Consider the following 19,728-nt stretch of genomic DNA (forward strand, 5'->3'; position numbering starts at 1 on the left):
CCCACAGTGCCAGGTATATGCCCCAGTGCCAGGTATATGCCCCCAGTGCCAGATCTTCCCCCACAGTGCCAGGTATATGCCCCCAGTGCCAGGTATATGCCCCCAGTGCCAGATCTACCCCCACAGTGCCAGGTATATGCCCCCAGTGCCAGGTATATGCCCTCAGCGCCAGATCTTCCCCCCCAGTGCCAGGTATATGCCCCCAGTGCCAGGTATATGCGCCCAGTGCCTGCTCTCCTCTCCCCCCCCCCCGCACCTTTGTGTTGGAGGGACACTGAGCGCATAGCGCGTCTCTCCTGTGTCCCTCCTGGCTCTCCCCCGGCAAGTCTAATAAAGCAAGTGCCGGTTCGTGAGCCAATCAGAGCTCACGAACGGCACTTAGACCGGCCGGGGGAGAGCCAGGAGGGACACAGGAGAGACGCGCTATGTGCTCCGTGTCCCTCCAAGTCCTTACAGCAGAGGGAGGGAGACCGCAGATTGACATGCGGACGCTCGTCCGCATGTCAATCTGTGCAAAGTCAGTGGCGCCCCCGCAGCCCCTCGCCCCCAAGCCACCGCGAGGACTGCGGGGGCAGTAGTTACGCCACTGTATGTATATATGGTGATTATATATATGCATTTGTTATATGCACATGGTAGTTATATGCATGTGGTGGTTATGTATATATGGTGATTATATGTTTGCAGTTATTATATGCACATGGTAGTTATACGCATGTGGTGGTTATATGCATGGGGTGGTAATGTATGTTTATATGTATATGGTGGTTATATTCACGGGGTGGTTATATGCATGGGGTTGTAATGTATATATGGTGATTATATGTATATGGTGGTTATATACATGTGGTGGTTATGTACACACTGTATGGTGGTTATATACATGTGGGGGTTATATACATGTGGGGGTTATATACATGTGGTTATGTATACACTGTATGGTGGTTATATGCATGTGTTGGTTATATACATGTGGTGGCTATGTATACACTGTATGGTGGTTATATGCATGTGGTGGTTATATGCATGTGGTGGTTATGTATACACTGTATGGTGGTTATATGCATGTGTATACACTATATGGTGGTTATATGCATGTGGTGGCTATATACATGTGGTGGCTATGTATACACAGTATGGTGGTTATATACATGTGGTGGTTATGTATACACTGTATGGTGGTTATATGCATGTGGTGGTTATATACATGTGGTAGTTTTGTATACACTGTATGATGGTTATATGCATGTGGTGGTTATGTATACACTGTATGGTGGTTATATGCATGTGGTGGTTATATAAATGTGGTGGTTATATATACACTGTATGGTGGTTATATGCATGTGGTGGTTATATACATGTGGTGGTTATGTATACAGTGTATGGTGGTTATATGCATGTGTTGGTTATATACATGTGGTGGCTATGTATACACTGTGTGGTGGTTATATACATGTGGTGGTTATATGCATGTGGTGGTTATGTATACACTGTATGGTGGTTATATGCATGTGTTGGTTATATACATGTGGTGGCTATGTATACACTGTGTTTTGCTAATTTTAATGGCTCTTTTAGAAAATATAGTTCTGCCCCTAGTCAAGCCACCCACTTTCTCATGCCAACCTGTCCTGGAATCCTGTCCCTCTTTACCTTCTCCCTTCACCTAGTTGGAAAATATAGTTCTGCCCCTAGTCAAGCCACCCACTTTTTCATGCCAACCTGTCCTGGAATCCTGTCCTTCTTTACCTTCTCCCTTCACATCCTTTGCCTGGAACATCTTGTCCACTGAGAACCATCCACCTCTCCTGACACTCTGCCCCTTCCTCGGGATTATGACCCTTACAACAGTCCCCTTGCTCCTGTTATTTTTTTGTTTTTATGCAAAGATAAACCCCAAAATATGTGGAGGTTTTTTTTTCCAAGTTATATCTATCAGTAACCACTAAATACCCAACACACACACACACACACACACACACACACACACACACACACACACACACACACACACACACACACACACACGCACACACACTAATTTCTTGTATGTGGGAAAATAAATTTAAAACAGGAACAATCTAAAATGAACAGTGAAAAAAACCCATAAAACTGATTAAAAAGATCACGAATACTGAAATAAAATAAAGTTTTATTTTATTAAATACGTAATATTGGAAGCAATATCACATCTTATTGATAAAAAATCAATTTAAATAACATTTAAACGCTGTTTGTTTTTTTGTATGTGAAACAAAAAAGTAAAAAACAGGTAAAAACAAGAAATGACAAAACAGAAAATCTATAAAACAATCACATCTTGTAGGTATACAAGGGATTTAAATAACAAAATGCAACCTGAACATTTAAGTTAATTCCTGGAATTTTTTTTCAGGTTATTAACCTTCTTTATTTTATTTTCACTTCCACATTTCAGCCAGCTGTTGTTCTTTAGCAGACGTGTGACTCTCCTTTTAGCAGTGCTGAACTCGTACTGACGATGTCCGTCAAAGAAATAGAGGAACCCTAAGGAGAAAGAAAATTAATACATTTTAATAATCATTATAAAAAAGGCAGCAATATTCTATATGTGTGTATTTTATCCTTGTGCAATCCTGCCCCTCTGACTAATCTGCTAACTGCTCTGGATCATTGCTAGTGTGCTGGTCAAGAATTGTCCGGGAAGGATACATCTTCCAAAAGGCAAGGGTCCTGGACATGGTGGGACTGCTTAGGTTCTACTTGTTGGATGGAAGGATATTCTGAAGGCCTAGTGGAGTTCTTTTCTAATCATTAGTAATGAGCTCACTCTGATATTGACTAAAACTTACCATTAATAATTCAAAAATAATTTTACTTATTATTAAAATTAGAAAAAAATTTGAGTAAAACAATTATATTATTTACTTACCATTTTTTTGAAAAGCAGAGCGAATTTTGGTTCCAACACCTGGGAAGCTGTCTATTATTTTCTTAGGTGATCCAGCATCCATCCTCTGTTTTTGCTCATCGAAACTGCCCAAAAAATAAAACCAGTTAAATAAATGATTTTATCTAAACAGTAATAAATATCTGCCACTTGGAATTTGTATTTTAGATAATTTATTTATAATTACTGTACAATATTAAAGATTCTCAGAGTTTGCAAAGTTCTAAGGTCCAGAAGTACTGCAAAGTCATTTTACTAGAGTAAGTTATCCATTCTGGAAAAATTAACAGGTTTTACTTTTGATACTTATCGTACCTCCAATAATTGTCGCCTACAAAGAAATATGTTTTTCCTGTTGATTCATCATGGACGGCGGCATCAATTTTCCTAACAATCCGTGAAAAACCCAACTCGTAAATGCTCTTTGGAGAATCCTTTGTAACTTCATAACCACTTATAACCCAGTATTTTGCACCTGAGGAAACATTTATAAATAGTGTTATATGTTATATTATATGTTAGTTATATGGTAAGTTTTTAGTTGCTAAGAATACTCACTTTATTCTACCTGACTACTGTGCATACTATTAAAACACAAATTTGATTACATAAATTATGTTCTGTTAAACTAAGATAATTGGTGATAAATAGTTGATGATGATGAACGAATAAGTAGGAGGGGCTACTACAATGGCTACGGTGCTTTTATTTTAAGCACTAATAACATTTTTAATGTCACTAATTACAAATCAGCTGTACAGGATAATCAAAATTGGTTTAAAAACCAATAAGAATAAGAAAATAAAAGATACCTTTAAAGACAAGAACTTGGTCCTTTTCCGCATACTCATAAGCAGCCTGTATGTGATTTGGGACTGAGGGCCAGAAAGAGTGGATTAAATGATGCTCAACTTCTGAATCCTGGGAAATTTGTCGCCAGAAAGTTCTGTTGAACAAAAACATGCATTAGTGATTTAAATGTTATCACATGATAGAACATCAACATTTCAACTTTGGAAGGTAGAAATTAATTGGAAAGTTCATAAAACAGAATCTTACTTCTCCTTGAAGAATAAGATTTCCCCGCGTAGAGTCGTTACGGCATCAAAGGTAATGTTTGGCTGGCAGGTGGATGGGTTGCTTGGTTCATTTGGCTGTACAGTTGGCTGAACAGGAATTTCTCTCGCCCCTGTTATCAAGGCATAAACTAATATATTACAACAATATTCTCTATGAACCTTTCAGCCATTCTAGATTACCCAATGCGTTCAGTTCTGAACCAACTGCTAAATATCCTCATGCACATATGTGACATTATCCTATCTTACCGTAGAGTGACTGAATTCCATTGATGTCATCTTCAGGAAGGTGGAATTCACTGGGCTCGGTAAAATGGTAGGTTGGGTACATCAGGGCGCTAGGGTCGTTGGAGTGTAAGAGACCAAGGGAATGGCCAAATTCATGAGCAGCCACAAGGAACAAGTTATACCCTGCAAATAAACAGAGAACTTCCATAAGAATATGACCTTGTATATTCTGACAGAGGGGAATAACAGTCAAGTGTCATATCATTAATCCTATTGCTTTAACTATATTGGAATCCTTAATGTCTGGACACATTTTGTATGGATAATATTTAACTTGTTTTTATGCCTTTGGGTAATTTTGTTTCATTGGGAGACGTGCTTGTTTTTATTGTTTGTTTTTTTATCCACCCAACTGAATCGTACTGTAGGGCTTCCTTTTGTTATTAAACAAAAAACATTACGGTAAATTATATTTTGAAGTACATGGAAATAGAACAGGGTAAAACTATTTGTTTGTTTTTTTGCTAAGTGAAACTTTCTGAATAACTCCAAAACGTAATTATAGAAACATAGAACATAGAATTTAATGGGAGATAAGAACCACTTGGCCCATCTAGTCTGCCAAATCCTGACTATATGAATGTTTGCACCTGTATTCAATGTTACTCAATCATAAAGTTCATCCATAAGAAAAAAATATATTGTTCACTTATTTTTAGGACTGGGGATTTTATTGTTTACATATTCTTATGGTTTTTCTGTTATTTCTTTCGTTGAACTTTATTTTTTAGACAGAGGTGACCTCGAAAAGACCACCCATTCCACCCATTCTACTCTATGCTAATAAATTCACTGTGAACTGGATTAATTATTAATGAAATATAAATTGTATTAGTGAACTTAGCATTGTGGAGATCTGATTTTAAAAAGTATATTCCAGACATAAGACTATAATTGTTTAAGAGCTCTATAAAATACATATGGTATGAAATAGAGAATATTTCTGCAAATTGTGCCTTTAAAATGAAAAGAGATAATAAATTTTTTTTTATAAATTATTATTATTATTATTATTATTATTAATATTATTATTTTATTATTATTATTATAATTATTTATTTATAAGGCACCACAAGGGTTCTGTAACACAGGACAGAAGTAAAACCAGACATGACACATAAGTAAATAACACTAACGCAAACAGTATAAGCAGTCACATGGATACATAATTACAGTGTACAGATAGCAGAATTATGTAATGAAGATGAAGAGGAGAGGGTCCTGCTCATATAAGTTTACAATCTTTATTTACAGTATATTGAATACGAGAGACAAAAAAGAGAGTAACCCACCATTAGATCCACTTGTCCATGACTCATCCTCATCAAAATGAGCATCTCCACCAATTCCAGTGCCAGGGGCAAAGGCATGTGCCAGTGTTCCGTGTTGGCCATCAAATGGGTAGAAATCATTATGAACTGTGGAAAGAGAAATAACAATGTTTTGTACGTGCCTTAAAGTATTTATGTTCTTACGTTGCATGTGGGATAGGGAGCATATCATAGGGATCATACCTTGTGCTGCAAAGGAAATCTCAATATCAGAAGCTCCATCAAAGACTCGGGTGAAAGTCAAGGGGGCAACGTCACTCCAAACCTGGAAAGCTCTCTGAATAGCTACATCCACCTCCGATCTGGTCATGTCTGGTGTATAGTTCAAAATTCTAATAAAATAAAAAGAATTGAATTATTTTAGATTCAATTTCCCTATAGCATTGTCACCAGTGAATGTCGTTTCTTCTTTGTTACCTGTATGTTAGATCTCTGTTCCTCCAGCCAGAGTTTCCTGGGAAGGTGCTGAATTGTCCCACGTCGATAAACCCACACCTTGGCTGGTGCATAATTTCCATAGTGTTCGTGTCCAATTTCCCTGTCACTTCCAGGCCAAAAAACTTTTGCATTTCACTGATTTTCTCTGAAAGCTGACTGGTCTTCTTTCTGGCCTGGCGTCCTCCATTCGTCTGCATGTTGTAGTATTTTTTTAAATAGTCCTACAAAAGTGAAAAGGAAGATAAATGTGGAAACCTTTCCCGCAGTGTGATCTGCAGTACAATGCCTGCGCCAAGTATGACCTTCAAAGGTATTAATTTATTATGAATAAATGTAAACTGATTAATAAAATAGATACTGAGAATTAAAATATGCGAGAAAAAAACAAAATTGCTGTTGATTGTAACAATATAAAAATATTTTCTTTGCGCACTTTCTTGTAACGTTACTTATCAGAAATGCATGGAAATTAAAATAAAAAAATAAATAGAGAGGGAAACATAGGGCCGGATGTAATGACGCCCCGAGTTCGGTAGCCGTGCGGGATGCAGGCCGAACGCAGACATTTTCTTAAATGGGCAATTACTAGGCAGAACCATTCCTAGTAAGTGATTGCCCCTTTAAAAAAACATCCGAGTTCAGTCAGAATCCGTCACGGTCGCTGAACTTGGGTGTCATTACATCCCGCCCATTATATGAAATATCTACACTTTGCAAATGACAAAATAGGGCAGATGTATTAAGCCTGGAGAAGTGATATAGCAGTGATAAGTGCAAGGTGATAATGCACCAGCCAATCAGCTCCAATATGTAAATTGCCAGTTAGGAGCTGATTGGCTTGAGCGTTATCACCTTTCACTTATCACTGCTTTATCACTTCTCCAGGCTTGATACATCTGCCCCAGTGTTTCATATCCATTTTCCCTAATAGATCAGTGACCCTAGTATTTAAGATATGCTATCATTAGACAATGTGATCATCACATATGCTATCATTAGACTGTGAAAATCAATGTAAATGGTCAATTTGTTTAAAAAAAAAACCCTTGTTATAGATTAGGGGGAGATGTATCAAACCATCTGAAGAGGAAAATTAGAGGTGTTGCTATTAGCAAGCACCATTAGCAAGCCAGATTCTAGCACTTACTTATCTAGTACATTCTATAAAACCATAGCTAGAATCTGATTGGTAGATTTGGGAACACCCCCCACTTGTCCCCTTTAGATGATTTGATAACCCTCCCCCTTAGCACAAGAAATTAATATTATAAAACTATGTACTTCTAAAACTACACCGTAGCTCTAAAACACATACCATAGTGCATGTCTGAAAACAGATAATTTTATATACTCACTTCAGCAAACTTTGCATCGTCTTCTTCAATGTCCTTGGTGAATTCTGCAGGGAAAGCTGAGCAATAGGCAACAGAAAGCAGCAGCACCAGAAATGAAGTTTTCATGGCTGTTTTTTTCTCAGGGCTGAAATGCTCCTTAAGGTTTTCTCCTTGCCTCTGGCTTACTGAGAGCCGCACATGCCTATTTATACAGTACCTGGATGCCTCAGCCATTCTGCACAAAGTGACTCACCCTTTACAACTTCCTCCAATCACAGCAGAAGCCATTGACAACATGTTATGACAAAGTGCCCACAAGTAAAACCCCACACTTGTGCAACAAGTCTGCATGATTAATGAGTCGGAAGAGGTTTTGGAGCCAAATAGAAAATATATATTTAAGTGTCAAAAAGTTGTAAGCAATAAAAAAAATCAGTATAGAAAGTTTATAAGGTAACTAAACAAGAACCTGATCAAAAATAAGTATAAAAATAGTTTTATAATTTAGATATGAGACAACCTTTAGAAAATACGTAATAATATTGGGGGTCATTCCGAGTCGATCGCTCGCTAGCTGTTTTTATCAGCCGTGCAAACGCTATGCCGCCTCCCACTGGGAGTGTATTTTAGCTTAGCAGAAGTGCGAACGAAAGGATCGCACAGCGGCTACAAAATAATTTTGTGCAGTTTCAGAGTAGCTTCAGACCTACTCAGCGCTTGTGATCACTTCAGACTGTTCAGTTCCTGTTTTGACGTCACGAACACGCCCTGCGTTCGCCCAGCCACGCATGCGTTTTTCCGAACACTCCCTGAAAACGGTCAGTTGACACCCAGAAACGTCCACTTCCTGTCAATCACTCTGCGGCCAGCAGTGCGACTGAAAAGCTTTGCTAGAGCTTGTGTGAAACTACATCGGCCGTTGTGAAAGTTAGGCGCGCATGCACATTGCGCTGCATACGCATGCGAAGAAGTACAGTATTTTTGCATCATCGCTCCGCAGCGAACATTTTCAGCTAGTGATCAACACGGAATGACCTCCATAATACATAGGGGGATATTCAATAAGCCCCAAAGAGACATCGGGAGTAAAAAAACCCTGATGTTTCTTCGGGTGTTGCGGTCGGGCTATTTGATTAGATCGGCCAGTAAAAGTAGCAGTTACACCCGTAAACACACAGGTTCAGTCAGTGAAATCTGTGTGTTTTTCGGGTGAAATAGCCCGTTTTCGGATGAAAATGGGGCTATTATCGGGGATTTTGCTTCGCCTGCCGGCTTCTCAGGGCAGCGAAACATTACACCCGACAACAAGTCGGGGCAATTGAATATCTATCATAATGATGTAGGTAATGCGAATGCAACTTTGCATGTCTGCTGCACGAATGAAGTGCAAACAGAATGTCAGTGCTACTATACACACGTCCCAATATGTACGCACCTGTGCGATCTCACCACCCCACTCTTTTGGACATGAGAGCAGTCGTCAGTCATTTTTTTTTAAACAAGTTTATTGACAGGTATTGAACAATGGATAGTAATAACATACAATTTGGGGTTGAATATACGCGTATTATTGCATTGAACCAAATCGTCAGTTTTATCATCTGCACTTACCCTACATCATTCCAGGTGCAGGAGATTAGTCTAAATCTGGCATCCAGAATGCATATGCACAACTCAGAACAGTTACTAGCTCTGGCTATACCCCCAAGACACACCCATGTGTCATTTTTCGTGTGTGTTTTGTTGAAGGAGGAGTGCACAGAATCAAATACTCCTGTTCTACAGGGAAGCATCATGCTCTATCCCAAGATGGCCACCGAGATCTCTAATGAACATATGCAGGGGCCATCTTGTCTTTTCACTGTGTAGTGTGACATGGTGGGAGACAGAAGTCTTAGTGCTTGCTTAGTTCCTATGAGAGACATGTGATTACCTGCATTTAAAGTTGTTCCAGCATCCTGCACTGCTACCCACTTGCAGAATAGACTCATCGGCTAGTGAGTAGTATGAAACCATGCTCGGCATAAGCAGCACTCCATCACCAGTGTACATGTAACAGTGAGTACGGCTGTACATGCTAGCTATCAATAAGCCAACACACTGAATAAGTAACTGGGTTGTTCATAGTTTGAGTAATCCACTGGTGTGTGCCTGTGTAATGCTGCAATATCTCTTGCACACACATCATTTCCAAAAGGTTTTGGGTTCGCCTTTTTGCCTCCCAGTTTCCACCATGAAACGGCCATTTAGCAGCCGCAGACAAACAGGTGAGATCAGGGCCGGTTCGAGCACTCTCTGCGCCCCGGGCAGGAAATGGGGCGTGGCTTAATACAGGGGGCGTGGTCAGTTACGCCCCCTGTATAGTAGTAGCGCCGCTGAAATGCTGAGCGGTGCGCGATGAGCGGTGCGCGATGACGTCATCGCGTCATCGCGCACCGCACAGCAAAAGGTCCTCTCCACGAAGGGAAACTAGACGCGTAGCGTCTAGTTCCCTTCACAGGGGGACACAGCCGGGGGACACAGCGGAGGGCACAGCAGTAGCGGATCTTGCCATGGTGCGGCGCCCTCCGGAAGGCGGCGCACCGGGCAAAAGTCCTGCTTGCCCGGGGCAAGATCCGCTACTGGGTGAGATATATTGCACTCTGAGTCAGGCCAGATGTATGTTCAATAAATATCAGTAATCAGGCGCAAAATATAACTAAAGAGCAGTGTATATAGTATAATAATCACAATTGCTGGACACTATATCATAACATCAGCAGCTCCCAATAGATGATCTGGAATATCATCTTAGACTAACAGAAAATATATATATATTTTTATAATAGAGAGCGCTGATGCAAGATGAAAATATTGTTTTAATAAACACAATTAAAATATAACAATATTAAAAACAATATTGAATAGACACCTCCTGTGGAAAAAATGGACACAACTGCTGATAGTTAAAAGTCCAAATAAGGCTAGATTAGCCAGATGACAATGAACCAGTTTAGATTCCTATTAAAAGTCAATTGCCCAGCAGGTATCTTGGGCTGTGTATATTGATATAATGTAGCAACACGATGATAGCCACCTTAGAGTCAATGCTCACCGCTGTTAGGAGGCTTTTTCAAACCTCCATCTGTTGCTGTTCAGCGGTGCTTCTCCGTCTCCCCCACAGGCTTACTTGATATATACTGATGTGTTGTAATCGCACAGCCGGACATCTCCGGTGGCGATACGGAGCCTGAAGTGCAGACTGGGGGAGAGAGAGGTACAGACAGCTTGAAACAGAATGGTAGACAGAGTGTGGTCAGCAGTCAAATCCACGGAAGGGGGGCGCTTCCTTGACGCATTTCTCCGCTGAGCCCTCAAAGCTGTTTCATCAGAACAGCAACTGTGTTTATTAAAACTATATTTTCCTCCCAGATATATGTTCAGTAGTTCTTAGAAGTATTCACAGGTTGGATTGGCTGCAGTAATAATCCCACTGTTTACAGCTGTTTTTACATGTACTTTTAGCTTATACAGTATGGCCTGGTCACGCATACAGTATACTGTACATTGGGAAAATGGGTAAAAACAATTACACGGAAAGCAACGCATGTCATATGTTTCAATTTGTTTTAAATATTCTTTTCATTGTACATTTATCAGTGTCAGTAGCACAGCTTGCATGAAAAATGGGTTGTGCGGATCCTAATATTAAATTGAGGCTAGAACTCAATGGCAGAAATGTTCCCATTGACTCTTATTTGACTTTTTTTTTTTTTTTTACTAATAATTGTTTTAAGTTTTTCAAAAAAATAAGTAATTTCAGGGATGGGAGTACAGAAAGACAAAGAGTACAGGAAGACAAAGAGTTGGGATCAGTATTGTCCGTCTGTAAATCATAATGATTATGATTTACAGACGGACAATACTGATGGTCATAATCCCGATAGTGACCTACAGTCAAAATACCAACATGGACAAAATACCTACATTCATTATGCCGACATATTCAAAATGCTGACATAGTCAGAATACCTACATTTGAAATGCGGACATGTCAAAATACCGGCATGAGTTTTTCTGGGGGGGTTGTGTCAATGTCGACATAGGTTGATATGGACACCGTCTAAGTGTTCCACATAACCTCGCATGGCTCTCTGCGCTCGCCATGCTTCGGGCACGGTGCCTCGCGACACCATTATATTCCCCCTCCGCATCCACTGGGATGGTAAAGTATGAACAAGTCTGTTTTTGGACAAAAATTCCTTTAAAAAGCATGTCGGCATTTCAAATGTTGGTATTCTGAATATGTCAGCAATTTGAACATGTCAGCATAATGAATGACGGTATTTTGATTGTAGGGTGTCGGAATTATGACAGTCGGTATTGTGTCCATCGTTAAATCAACTGCTACCCGTCAGAACACAAACAGTCATAATTAAGCCATAAAGAACAATCAGTTCTTATAAAATAAATAATGAAAATGGTTTCAGACAGTGAGCTTTGCGTGCAATGGGAATGAAGAGGGTCCATACTGCTGAAGGGGATCCATACTGCTGAAGAGAGTCCATGCAGTTTGGGTGTCGAACACAATCAGACCTTCACCATAAATGACATGCCCCTTCGACCACTTTAGCAAAGGGAACGGAGGTGGAATATGGAAGTCCCAGTTCTCCATCTCAATAGCATATAGAATCTTTGTTATAACTATGTGAAGAGGAGGAGGAGACAGGTTTCTCTAGAAACACTAACAATATATTTAACAGTCGTGTTCAGTTAGTACAATAATGACCAGGTATTATCATACAGAGCCAGCACAAAGGTTTCTGGGTTGCATGTTATCTGTTAAGACTCAACATATACATCATGTTTGTCACATACAATGTTTTGACAGATGAATCTTTGTGAAACAATTCTCATGTGACCATGTATTTACCATTATACACTGTGGTACAGAACGCTGCAATTTCTGGATGGAGAAAACGCATCATCGCCTTTATTACACAAGCCTTATTCCCAAAATATTTTGCTATAAACCGTACTGCTTGAGACGAGTTTCCCACATCAGTTTTCAGTTTAGAAACATTGTTCTTATTAGTCATTTCAGTACTGTATGTATGTGCTCACAGATGGCTATCTAAGCTGTAATGTAAACTCTGATGCATATCACTACAGTAGGCCCCTTTGTGTACAGACTTTGCGGAAATTAAGAAAGGGCCCTCTGTGCCAAAATAACATTGTGCCAAAACTACAAGTACACCAAACGTGATTAGGCTTGCATTTGTATTATACCATAGAAAACCATAAATTTATTTTCCTTATTTACATAGTTCTAAAAAAGAGAGGGAAGCTGATAAATTATAGCATAGGGCAGGACCAGGCACTCACAGTAGCTGATAAATGATAGGGTAGGGCAGGACTAGGCACTCACAGTAGCTGATAAATGATAGGGTAGGGCAGGACCAAGAAGAGGCAGTAGCTGATAAATTATAGGGTAGGACAGGACCAGGCAGAGGATATAGATGATAAATGAAAGGGTATGGCAGGACCAGTCTGAGTGTAAAGCTGATAAATGATAGGGTATGGCAGGACCAGGCAGAGGCAGTAGCTGATAAATGATAGGGTAGGGCAGGACTAGACAGAGGATATAGATGATAAATGAAAGGGTAGGGCAGGACCAGTCTGAGTGTAAAGCTGATAAATGATAGGGTATGGCAGGACCAGGCAGAGGCAGTAGCTGATAAATGATAGGGTAGGGCTGGACCAGGCAGAGGCAGTAGCTGAATGATAGGGTAGGGCAGTACCAGGCAGAGATAGTAGCTGATAAATGATAGGGTTGGGCAGGACCAGGCAGAGGCAGTAGCTGATAAATGATAGGGTAGGGCAGGACCAGGTAGAGGCAGTAGCTGATAAATGATAGGGTAGGGCAGGACCAGGCAGAGGCAGTAGCTGATAAATGATAGGGTAGGGCAGGACCAGGCAGAGGCAGTAGCTGATAAATGATAGGGTAGGGCAGGACCAGGCAGAGGTAGTAGCTGATAAATGATAGGGTAGGGCAGGACCAGGCAGAGGCAGTAGCTGATAAATGATAGGGCAGGACCAGGCAGAGGCAGTAGCTGATAAATGATAGGGCAGGACCAGGTAGAGGCAGTAGCTGATAAATGATAGGGTAGGGCAGGACCAGGCAGAGGCAGTAGCTGATAAATGATAGGGTAGGGCAGGACCAGGTAGAGGCAGTAGCTGATAAATGATAGGGTAGGGCAGGACCAGGTAGAGGCAGTAGCTGATAAATGATAGGGTAGGGCAGGACCAGGCAGAGGCAGTAGCTGATAAATGATAGGGTAGGGCAGGACCAGGTAGAGGCAGTAGCTGATAAATGATAGGGTAGGGCAGGACCAGGCAGAGGCAGTAGCTGATAAATGATAGGGTAGGGCAGGACCAGGATGAGGGTGAAGCTGATAAATGATAGGGTAGGGCAGGGCCAGGTGTAGGATATAGCTGACAAAAGATAGAGTAGGGCAGGAACAGATGGAGAATGAAGCTGATAAATTACATGGTAGGGCAGAACCAGGCAGAGGATGTAGCTGATAAATGAGATAGGGTATGTCAGGACCTGGCAGTGGTTGTACATAATATATGATTGAGCATGGCAGAACTAGGCAGAGGTTGTACAGTAGCTTATATATGACTAGCTGTTCTACCCGTTCTTCGTACGGGAGTTTCTGATTTTCACGGTTGTAAATATAAATGAGTGTTAAAAATTTAGTAAATCTATAGAGATGTAAATTTGAGATGTATTATTGTAAGTAAATATTAATCCGTGGTACTTGGCATTACCCGAGGAGCACCCATAGCAGATATAGTAAAAAGTGACAGGACCATTTTTGTAGTTTATGAAATTCTACACACTGGAGGTACAACCCAAATTTTGATCCAATTGTCCGTTTGGGCGTTATCGTTCATGCAATGCAAGCCACGCATCGGTAATGATGTCATTATGTCAACCCCCTTTTCCTCCCCTTAGGGGAGGTTTATTAAAATTCTGATTATGTAGTTTTCCTATTTCCCACCTGAAGATTACCTATGTTATATTTCAGCTTCCTAACATATCGGGACTAAGAGAATTAGTGATGAGTCAGTGAGTCAGTGAGTGAGTGAGGGCTTTTACACACACATATATATATATATATATATATATATAGACGATACAGAAACTGCGGCACTCAGGGTCTTATATTCAAAAGTTTGTATTGGCACTCAATTACATCGCGCACCCGCGCCCCACCAACGTTTCGGGGAGTTCAACCCCTTTGTCAAGGTGTAGGTACACCTTGACAAAGGGGTTGAACTCCCCGAAACGTTGGCGGGGCGCGGGTGCGCGATGTAATTGAGTGCCAATACAAACTTTTGAATATAAGACCCTGAGTGCCGCAGTTTCTGTATCGTCTATCAAGTATCCATTCTGAGGGCACCGGGGCACGGAGTTTGCTGAGGGAGTGCCGGGCTTTACGACTTTCTACATATATATATATATTTTTATATATATATATATATATATATATATTGGGTCGGCAGCACTTTCATATTGAAAGAAGTAAATATTTAGAAGGAGCTTTATGCAACCTTGGAGAGAGATAAAGTGGATGCAGATAAAAGGGGACATTTACTAAGCAGTGATAAGAGCGGAGTAGTGAGCCAGTGGAAAAGTACCCATGGCAACCAATCAGCACTGAAGGAACATCTATAATTTGCATACTATAAAATTATACAGAGCTGCTGATTGGTTGATGGGGCAACTTCTCCACTGGCTCACTCATCCACTCTTTTCATTGCTTAGTAAATGTCCCCCTAAGTACCAACCAATCAGCTATTATGTGTCATTTTTCAAACACAGCCTTTAAAATGACAGGCAGAAGCTGATTGGGGAGTACTTTTTCTCTGTCCACTTTATCTCTCTCCAAGGTTTGATACAACTCCCCCTAAATGTTTAATTAGGGGAATAATTATATATATATATATATATATATATATATATATTAAAGTATAGCACAGTTAGTCATTGCGCCAGACAGCAGATATTTTTATGATTTGCAGTATATCTCACTTATTTGTAAGTACAGAATGTCTTTAATGTCAGATTCATGCCAAATAGAACATAGAAAATTCCAGGCATTGCCCAGTACTTTGCATGGGGAAAGTCCTGTCATTAAAGTCAATGATGTAATTGCTGCCAGTGCTGCAAGTATTTTGTGAAAGAAATATGTCCTTTTGCTTCTTAATTTACTCATTTATTAGACAAGTGTGAGAAAAAAATTTTTTCATGACCATGATAAATAACCCTTGGAGAGCCAATGTTACTTTGAGGAAAAATAATTGTTTTTCACATAAATGAAATAGGAGCTGAAAAAAAAGGAAAAACGTACATTTTGTATTAGTAAACAGGGCTTACATTAACTTTTCTAGAGAAATTGGATAATACGCATCAGTCTCTGTATAGTATGAAAAAAAGTCCATGGTTGTTGTTCAGGTCATTTAACTTACAGGAAGAAAAAGCACTACCTTAATACAGAAATGTTCAGGCCGCTGCAACCTCTAAGCATGTGTGTGTAAACTAGAGATGAGCGCCTGAAATTTTTCGGGTTTTGTGTAGAGATGAGCGGGTTCGGTTTCTCTGAATCCGAACCCGCCAGAACTTCATGTTTTTTTTCACGGGTCCGAGCGACTCGGATCTTCCCGCCTTGCTCGGTTAACCCGAGCGCGCCCGAACGTCATCATGACGCTGTCGGATTCTCGCGAGGCTCGGATTCTATCGCGAGACTCGGATTCTATATAAGGAGCCGCGCGTCGCCGCCATTTTCACACGTGCATTGAGATTGATAGGGAGAGGACGTGGCTGGCGTCCTCTCCGTTTAGAATAGATTAGAGAGACACTTGATTTACTAATTTTGGGGAGCATTAGGAGTACTCAGTACAGTGCAGAGTTTTGCTGATAGTGACCACCAGTTTTATTTATAATCCGTTCTCTGCCTGAAAAAAGCGATACACAGCACACAGTGACTCAGTCACATACCATATCTGTGTGCACTGCTCAGGCTCAGGCCAGTGTGCTGCATCATCTATTATCTATATATAATATTATATATATCTGTCTGACTGCTCAGCTCACACAGCTTATAATTGTGGGGGAGACTGGGGAGCACTACTGCAGTGCCAGTTATAGGTTATAGCAGGAGCCAGGAGTACATAATATATTATATAGTGAGTGACCACCAGACACACAGTGCAGTTTATTTAATATATCCGTTCTCTGCCTGAAAAAAGCGATACACACAGTGACTCAGTCAGTCACATACCATATCTGTGTGCACTGCTCAGGCTCAGGCCAGTGTGCTGCATCATCTATATATATTATATATCTGTCTGACTGCTCAGCTCACACAGCTTATAATTGTGGGGGAGACTGGGGAGCACTACTGCAGTGCCAGTTATAGGTTATAGCAGGAGCCAGGAGTACATAATATTATAGTAAAATTAAACAGTGCACACTTTTGCTGCAGGAGTGCCACTGCCAGTGTGACTAGTGACCAGTGACCTGACCACCAGTATATATAATATTAGTAGTATACTATCTCTTTATCAACCAGTCTATATTAGCAGCAGACACAGTACAGTGCGGTAGTTCACGGCTGTGGCTACCTCTGTGTCGGCACTCGGCAGCCCGTCCATAATTGTATATACCACCTAACCGTGGTTTTTTTTTCTTTCTTTATACATACATACTAGTTACGAGTATACTATCTCTTTATCAACCAGTCTATATTAGCAGCAGACACAGTACAGTGCGGTAGTTCACGGCTGTGGCTACCTCTGTGTCGGCACTCGGCAGCCCGTCCATAATTGTATATACCACCTAACCGTGGTTTTTTTTTCTTTCTTTATACATACATACTAGTTACGAGTATACTATCTCTTTATCAACCAGTCTATATATTAGCAGCAGACACAGTACAGTGCGGTAGTTCACGGCTGTGGCTACCTCTGTGTCGGCACTCGGCAGCCCGTCCATAATTGTATATACCACCTAACCGTGGTTTTTTTTTCTTTCTTTGGCCCTCATTCCGAGTTGTTCGCTCGGTATTTTTCATCGCATCGCAGTGAAAATCCGCTTAGTACGCATGCGCAATGTTCGCACTGCGACTGCGCCAAGTAACTTTACTATGAAGAAAGTAATTTTACTCACGGCTTTTTCTTCGCTCCGGCGATCGTAATGTGATTGACAGGAAATGGGTGTTACTGGGCGGAAACACGGCGTTTCAGGGGCGTGTGGCTGAAAACGCTACCGTTTCCGGAAAAAACGCAGGAGTGGCCGGAGAAACGGTGGGAGTGCCTGGGCGAACGCTGGGTGTGTTTGTGACGTCAACCAGGAACGACAAGCACTGAAATGATCGCACAGGCAGAGTAAGTCTGAAGCTACTCTGAAACTGCTAAGTAGTTAGTAATCGCAATATTGCGAATACATCGGTCGCAATTTTAAGAAGCTAAGATTCACTCCCAGTAGGCGGCGGCTTAGCGTGTGTAACTCTGCTAAATTCGCCTTGCGACCGATCAACTCGGAATGAGGGCCTTTATACATACATACTAGTTACGAGTATACTATCTCTTTATCAACCAGTCTATATATTAGCAGCAGACACAGTACAGTGCGGTAGTTCACGGCTGTGGCTACCTCTGTGTCGGCACTCGGCAGCCCGTCCATAATTGTATATACCACCTAACCGTGGTTTTTTTTTCTTTCTTTATACATACATACTAGTTACGAGTATACTATCTCTTTATCAACCAGTCTATATATTAGCAGCAGACACAGTACAGTGCGGTAGTTCACGGCTGTGGCTACCTCTGTGTCGGCACTCGGCAGCCCGTCCATAATTGTATATACCACCTAACCGTGGTTTTTTTTTCTTTCTTTATACATACATACTAGTTACGAGTATACTATCTCTTTATCAACCAGTCTATATTAGCAGCAGACACAGTACAGTGCGGTAGTTCACGGCTGTGGCTACCTCTGTGTCGGCACTCGGCAGCCCGTCCATAATTGTATATACCACCTAACCGTGGTTTTTTTTTCTTTCTTTATACATACATACTAGTTACGAGTATACTATCTCTTTATCAACCAGTCTATATATTAGCAGCAGACACAGTACAGTGCGGTAGTTCACGGCTGTGGCTACCTCTGTGTCGGCACTCGGCAGCCCGTCCATAATTGTATATACCACCTAACCGTGGTTTTTTTTTCTTTCTTTATACATACATACTAGTTACGACTATACTATCTCTTTATCAACCAGTCTATATTAGCAGCAGACACAGTACAGTGCGGTAGTTCACGGCTGTGGCTACCTCTGTGTCGGCACTCGGCAGCCCGTCCATAATTGTATATACCACCTAACCGTGGTTTTTTTTTCTTTCTTTATACATACATACTAGTTACGAGTATACTATCTCTTTATCAACCAGTCTATATTAGCAGCAGACACAGTACAGTGCGGTAGTTCACGGCTGTGGCTACCTCTGTGTCGGCACTCGGCAGCCCGTCCATAATTGTATACTAGTATCCAATCCATCCATCTCCATTGTTTACCTGAGGTGCCTTTTAGTTGTGCCTATTAAAATATGGAGAACAAAAATGTTGAGGTTCCAAAATTAGGGAAAGATCAAGATCCACTTCCACCTCGTGCTGAAGCTGCTGCCACTAGTCATGGCCGAGACGATGAAATGCCAGCAACGTCGTCTGCCAAGGCCGATGCCCAATGTCATAGTACAGAGCATGTCAAATCCAAAACACCAAATATCAGTAAAAAAAGGACTCCAAAACCTAAAATAAAATTGTCGGAGGAGAAGCGTAAACTTGCCAATATGCCATTTACCACACGGAGTGGCAAGGAACGGCTGAGGCCCTGGCCTATGTTCATGGCTAGTGGTTCAGCTTCACATGAGGATGGAAGCACTCAGCCTCTCGCTAGAAAAATGAAAAGACTCAAGCTGGCAAAAGCAGCACAGCAAAGAACTGTGCATTCTTCGAAATCCCAAATCCACAAGGAGAGTCCGACTCCAATTGTGTCGGTTGCGATGCCTGACCTTCCCAACACTGGACGTGAAGAGCATGCGCCTTCCACCATTTGCACGCCCCCTGCAAGTGCTGGAAGGAGCACCCGCAGTCCAGTTCCTGATAGTCAGATTGAAGATGTCAGTGTTGAAGTACACCAGGATGAGGAGGATATGGGTGTTGCTGGCGCTGGGGAGGAAATTGACCAGGAGGATTCTGATGGTGAGGTGGTTTGTTTTAG

General features: G+C 41.2%; 1 protein-coding gene across 1 annotated transcript; it reads right to left on the bottom strand.

Annotated features, from left to right (window-relative positions):
* Window positions 1-2,140: 2,140 nt before the first annotated feature.
* Window positions 2,141-7,588, bottom strand: LOC135000802 (matrix metalloproteinase-18-like). The gene is made up of 10 exons (XM_063951530.1): window positions 7,421-7,588; window positions 6,045-6,286; window positions 5,811-5,959; window positions 5,589-5,714; window positions 4,258-4,419; window positions 3,989-4,118; window positions 3,742-3,875; window positions 3,245-3,404; window positions 2,912-3,015; window positions 2,141-2,526 (listed from the first exon to the last, which is right to left on the bottom strand). The coding sequence occupies exons 1-10, from the start codon at window positions 7,523-7,525 to the stop codon at window positions 2,372-2,374; spliced, it is 1,467 nt and encodes a 488-aa protein (XP_063807600.1). The 5' UTR covers window positions 7,526-7,588; the 3' UTR covers window positions 2,141-2,371.
* Between the last annotated feature and the right edge of the window lie 12,140 nt (window positions 7,589-19,728).

The sequence above is a fragment of the Pseudophryne corroboree genome, chromosome 2 (assembly GCF_028390025.1).
Source record: "Pseudophryne corroboree isolate aPseCor3 chromosome 2, aPseCor3.hap2, whole genome shotgun sequence".
NCBI classification, from domain to species: Eukaryota; Metazoa; Chordata; class Amphibia; order Anura; family Myobatrachidae; genus Pseudophryne; species Pseudophryne corroboree.

Excerpts from the sequence above, each read along its gene's own strand:
- LOC135000802 (XM_063951530.1), bottom strand. The coding sequence starts at position 7,525 with ATGAAAACTTCATTTCTGGTGCTGCTGCTTTCTGTTGCCTATTGCTCA. Across the intron at positions 4,420-5,588 it reads ATGGACAAGTGGATCTAATG|GGTATAACTTGTTCCTTGTG; the intron begins GTGGGTTACTCT and ends GTTTATTTGCAG. Across the intron at positions 3,016-3,244 it reads GTAGGCGACAATTATTGGAG|TTTCGATGAGCAAAAACAGA; the intron begins GTACGATAAGTA and ends TTTTTTGGGCAG.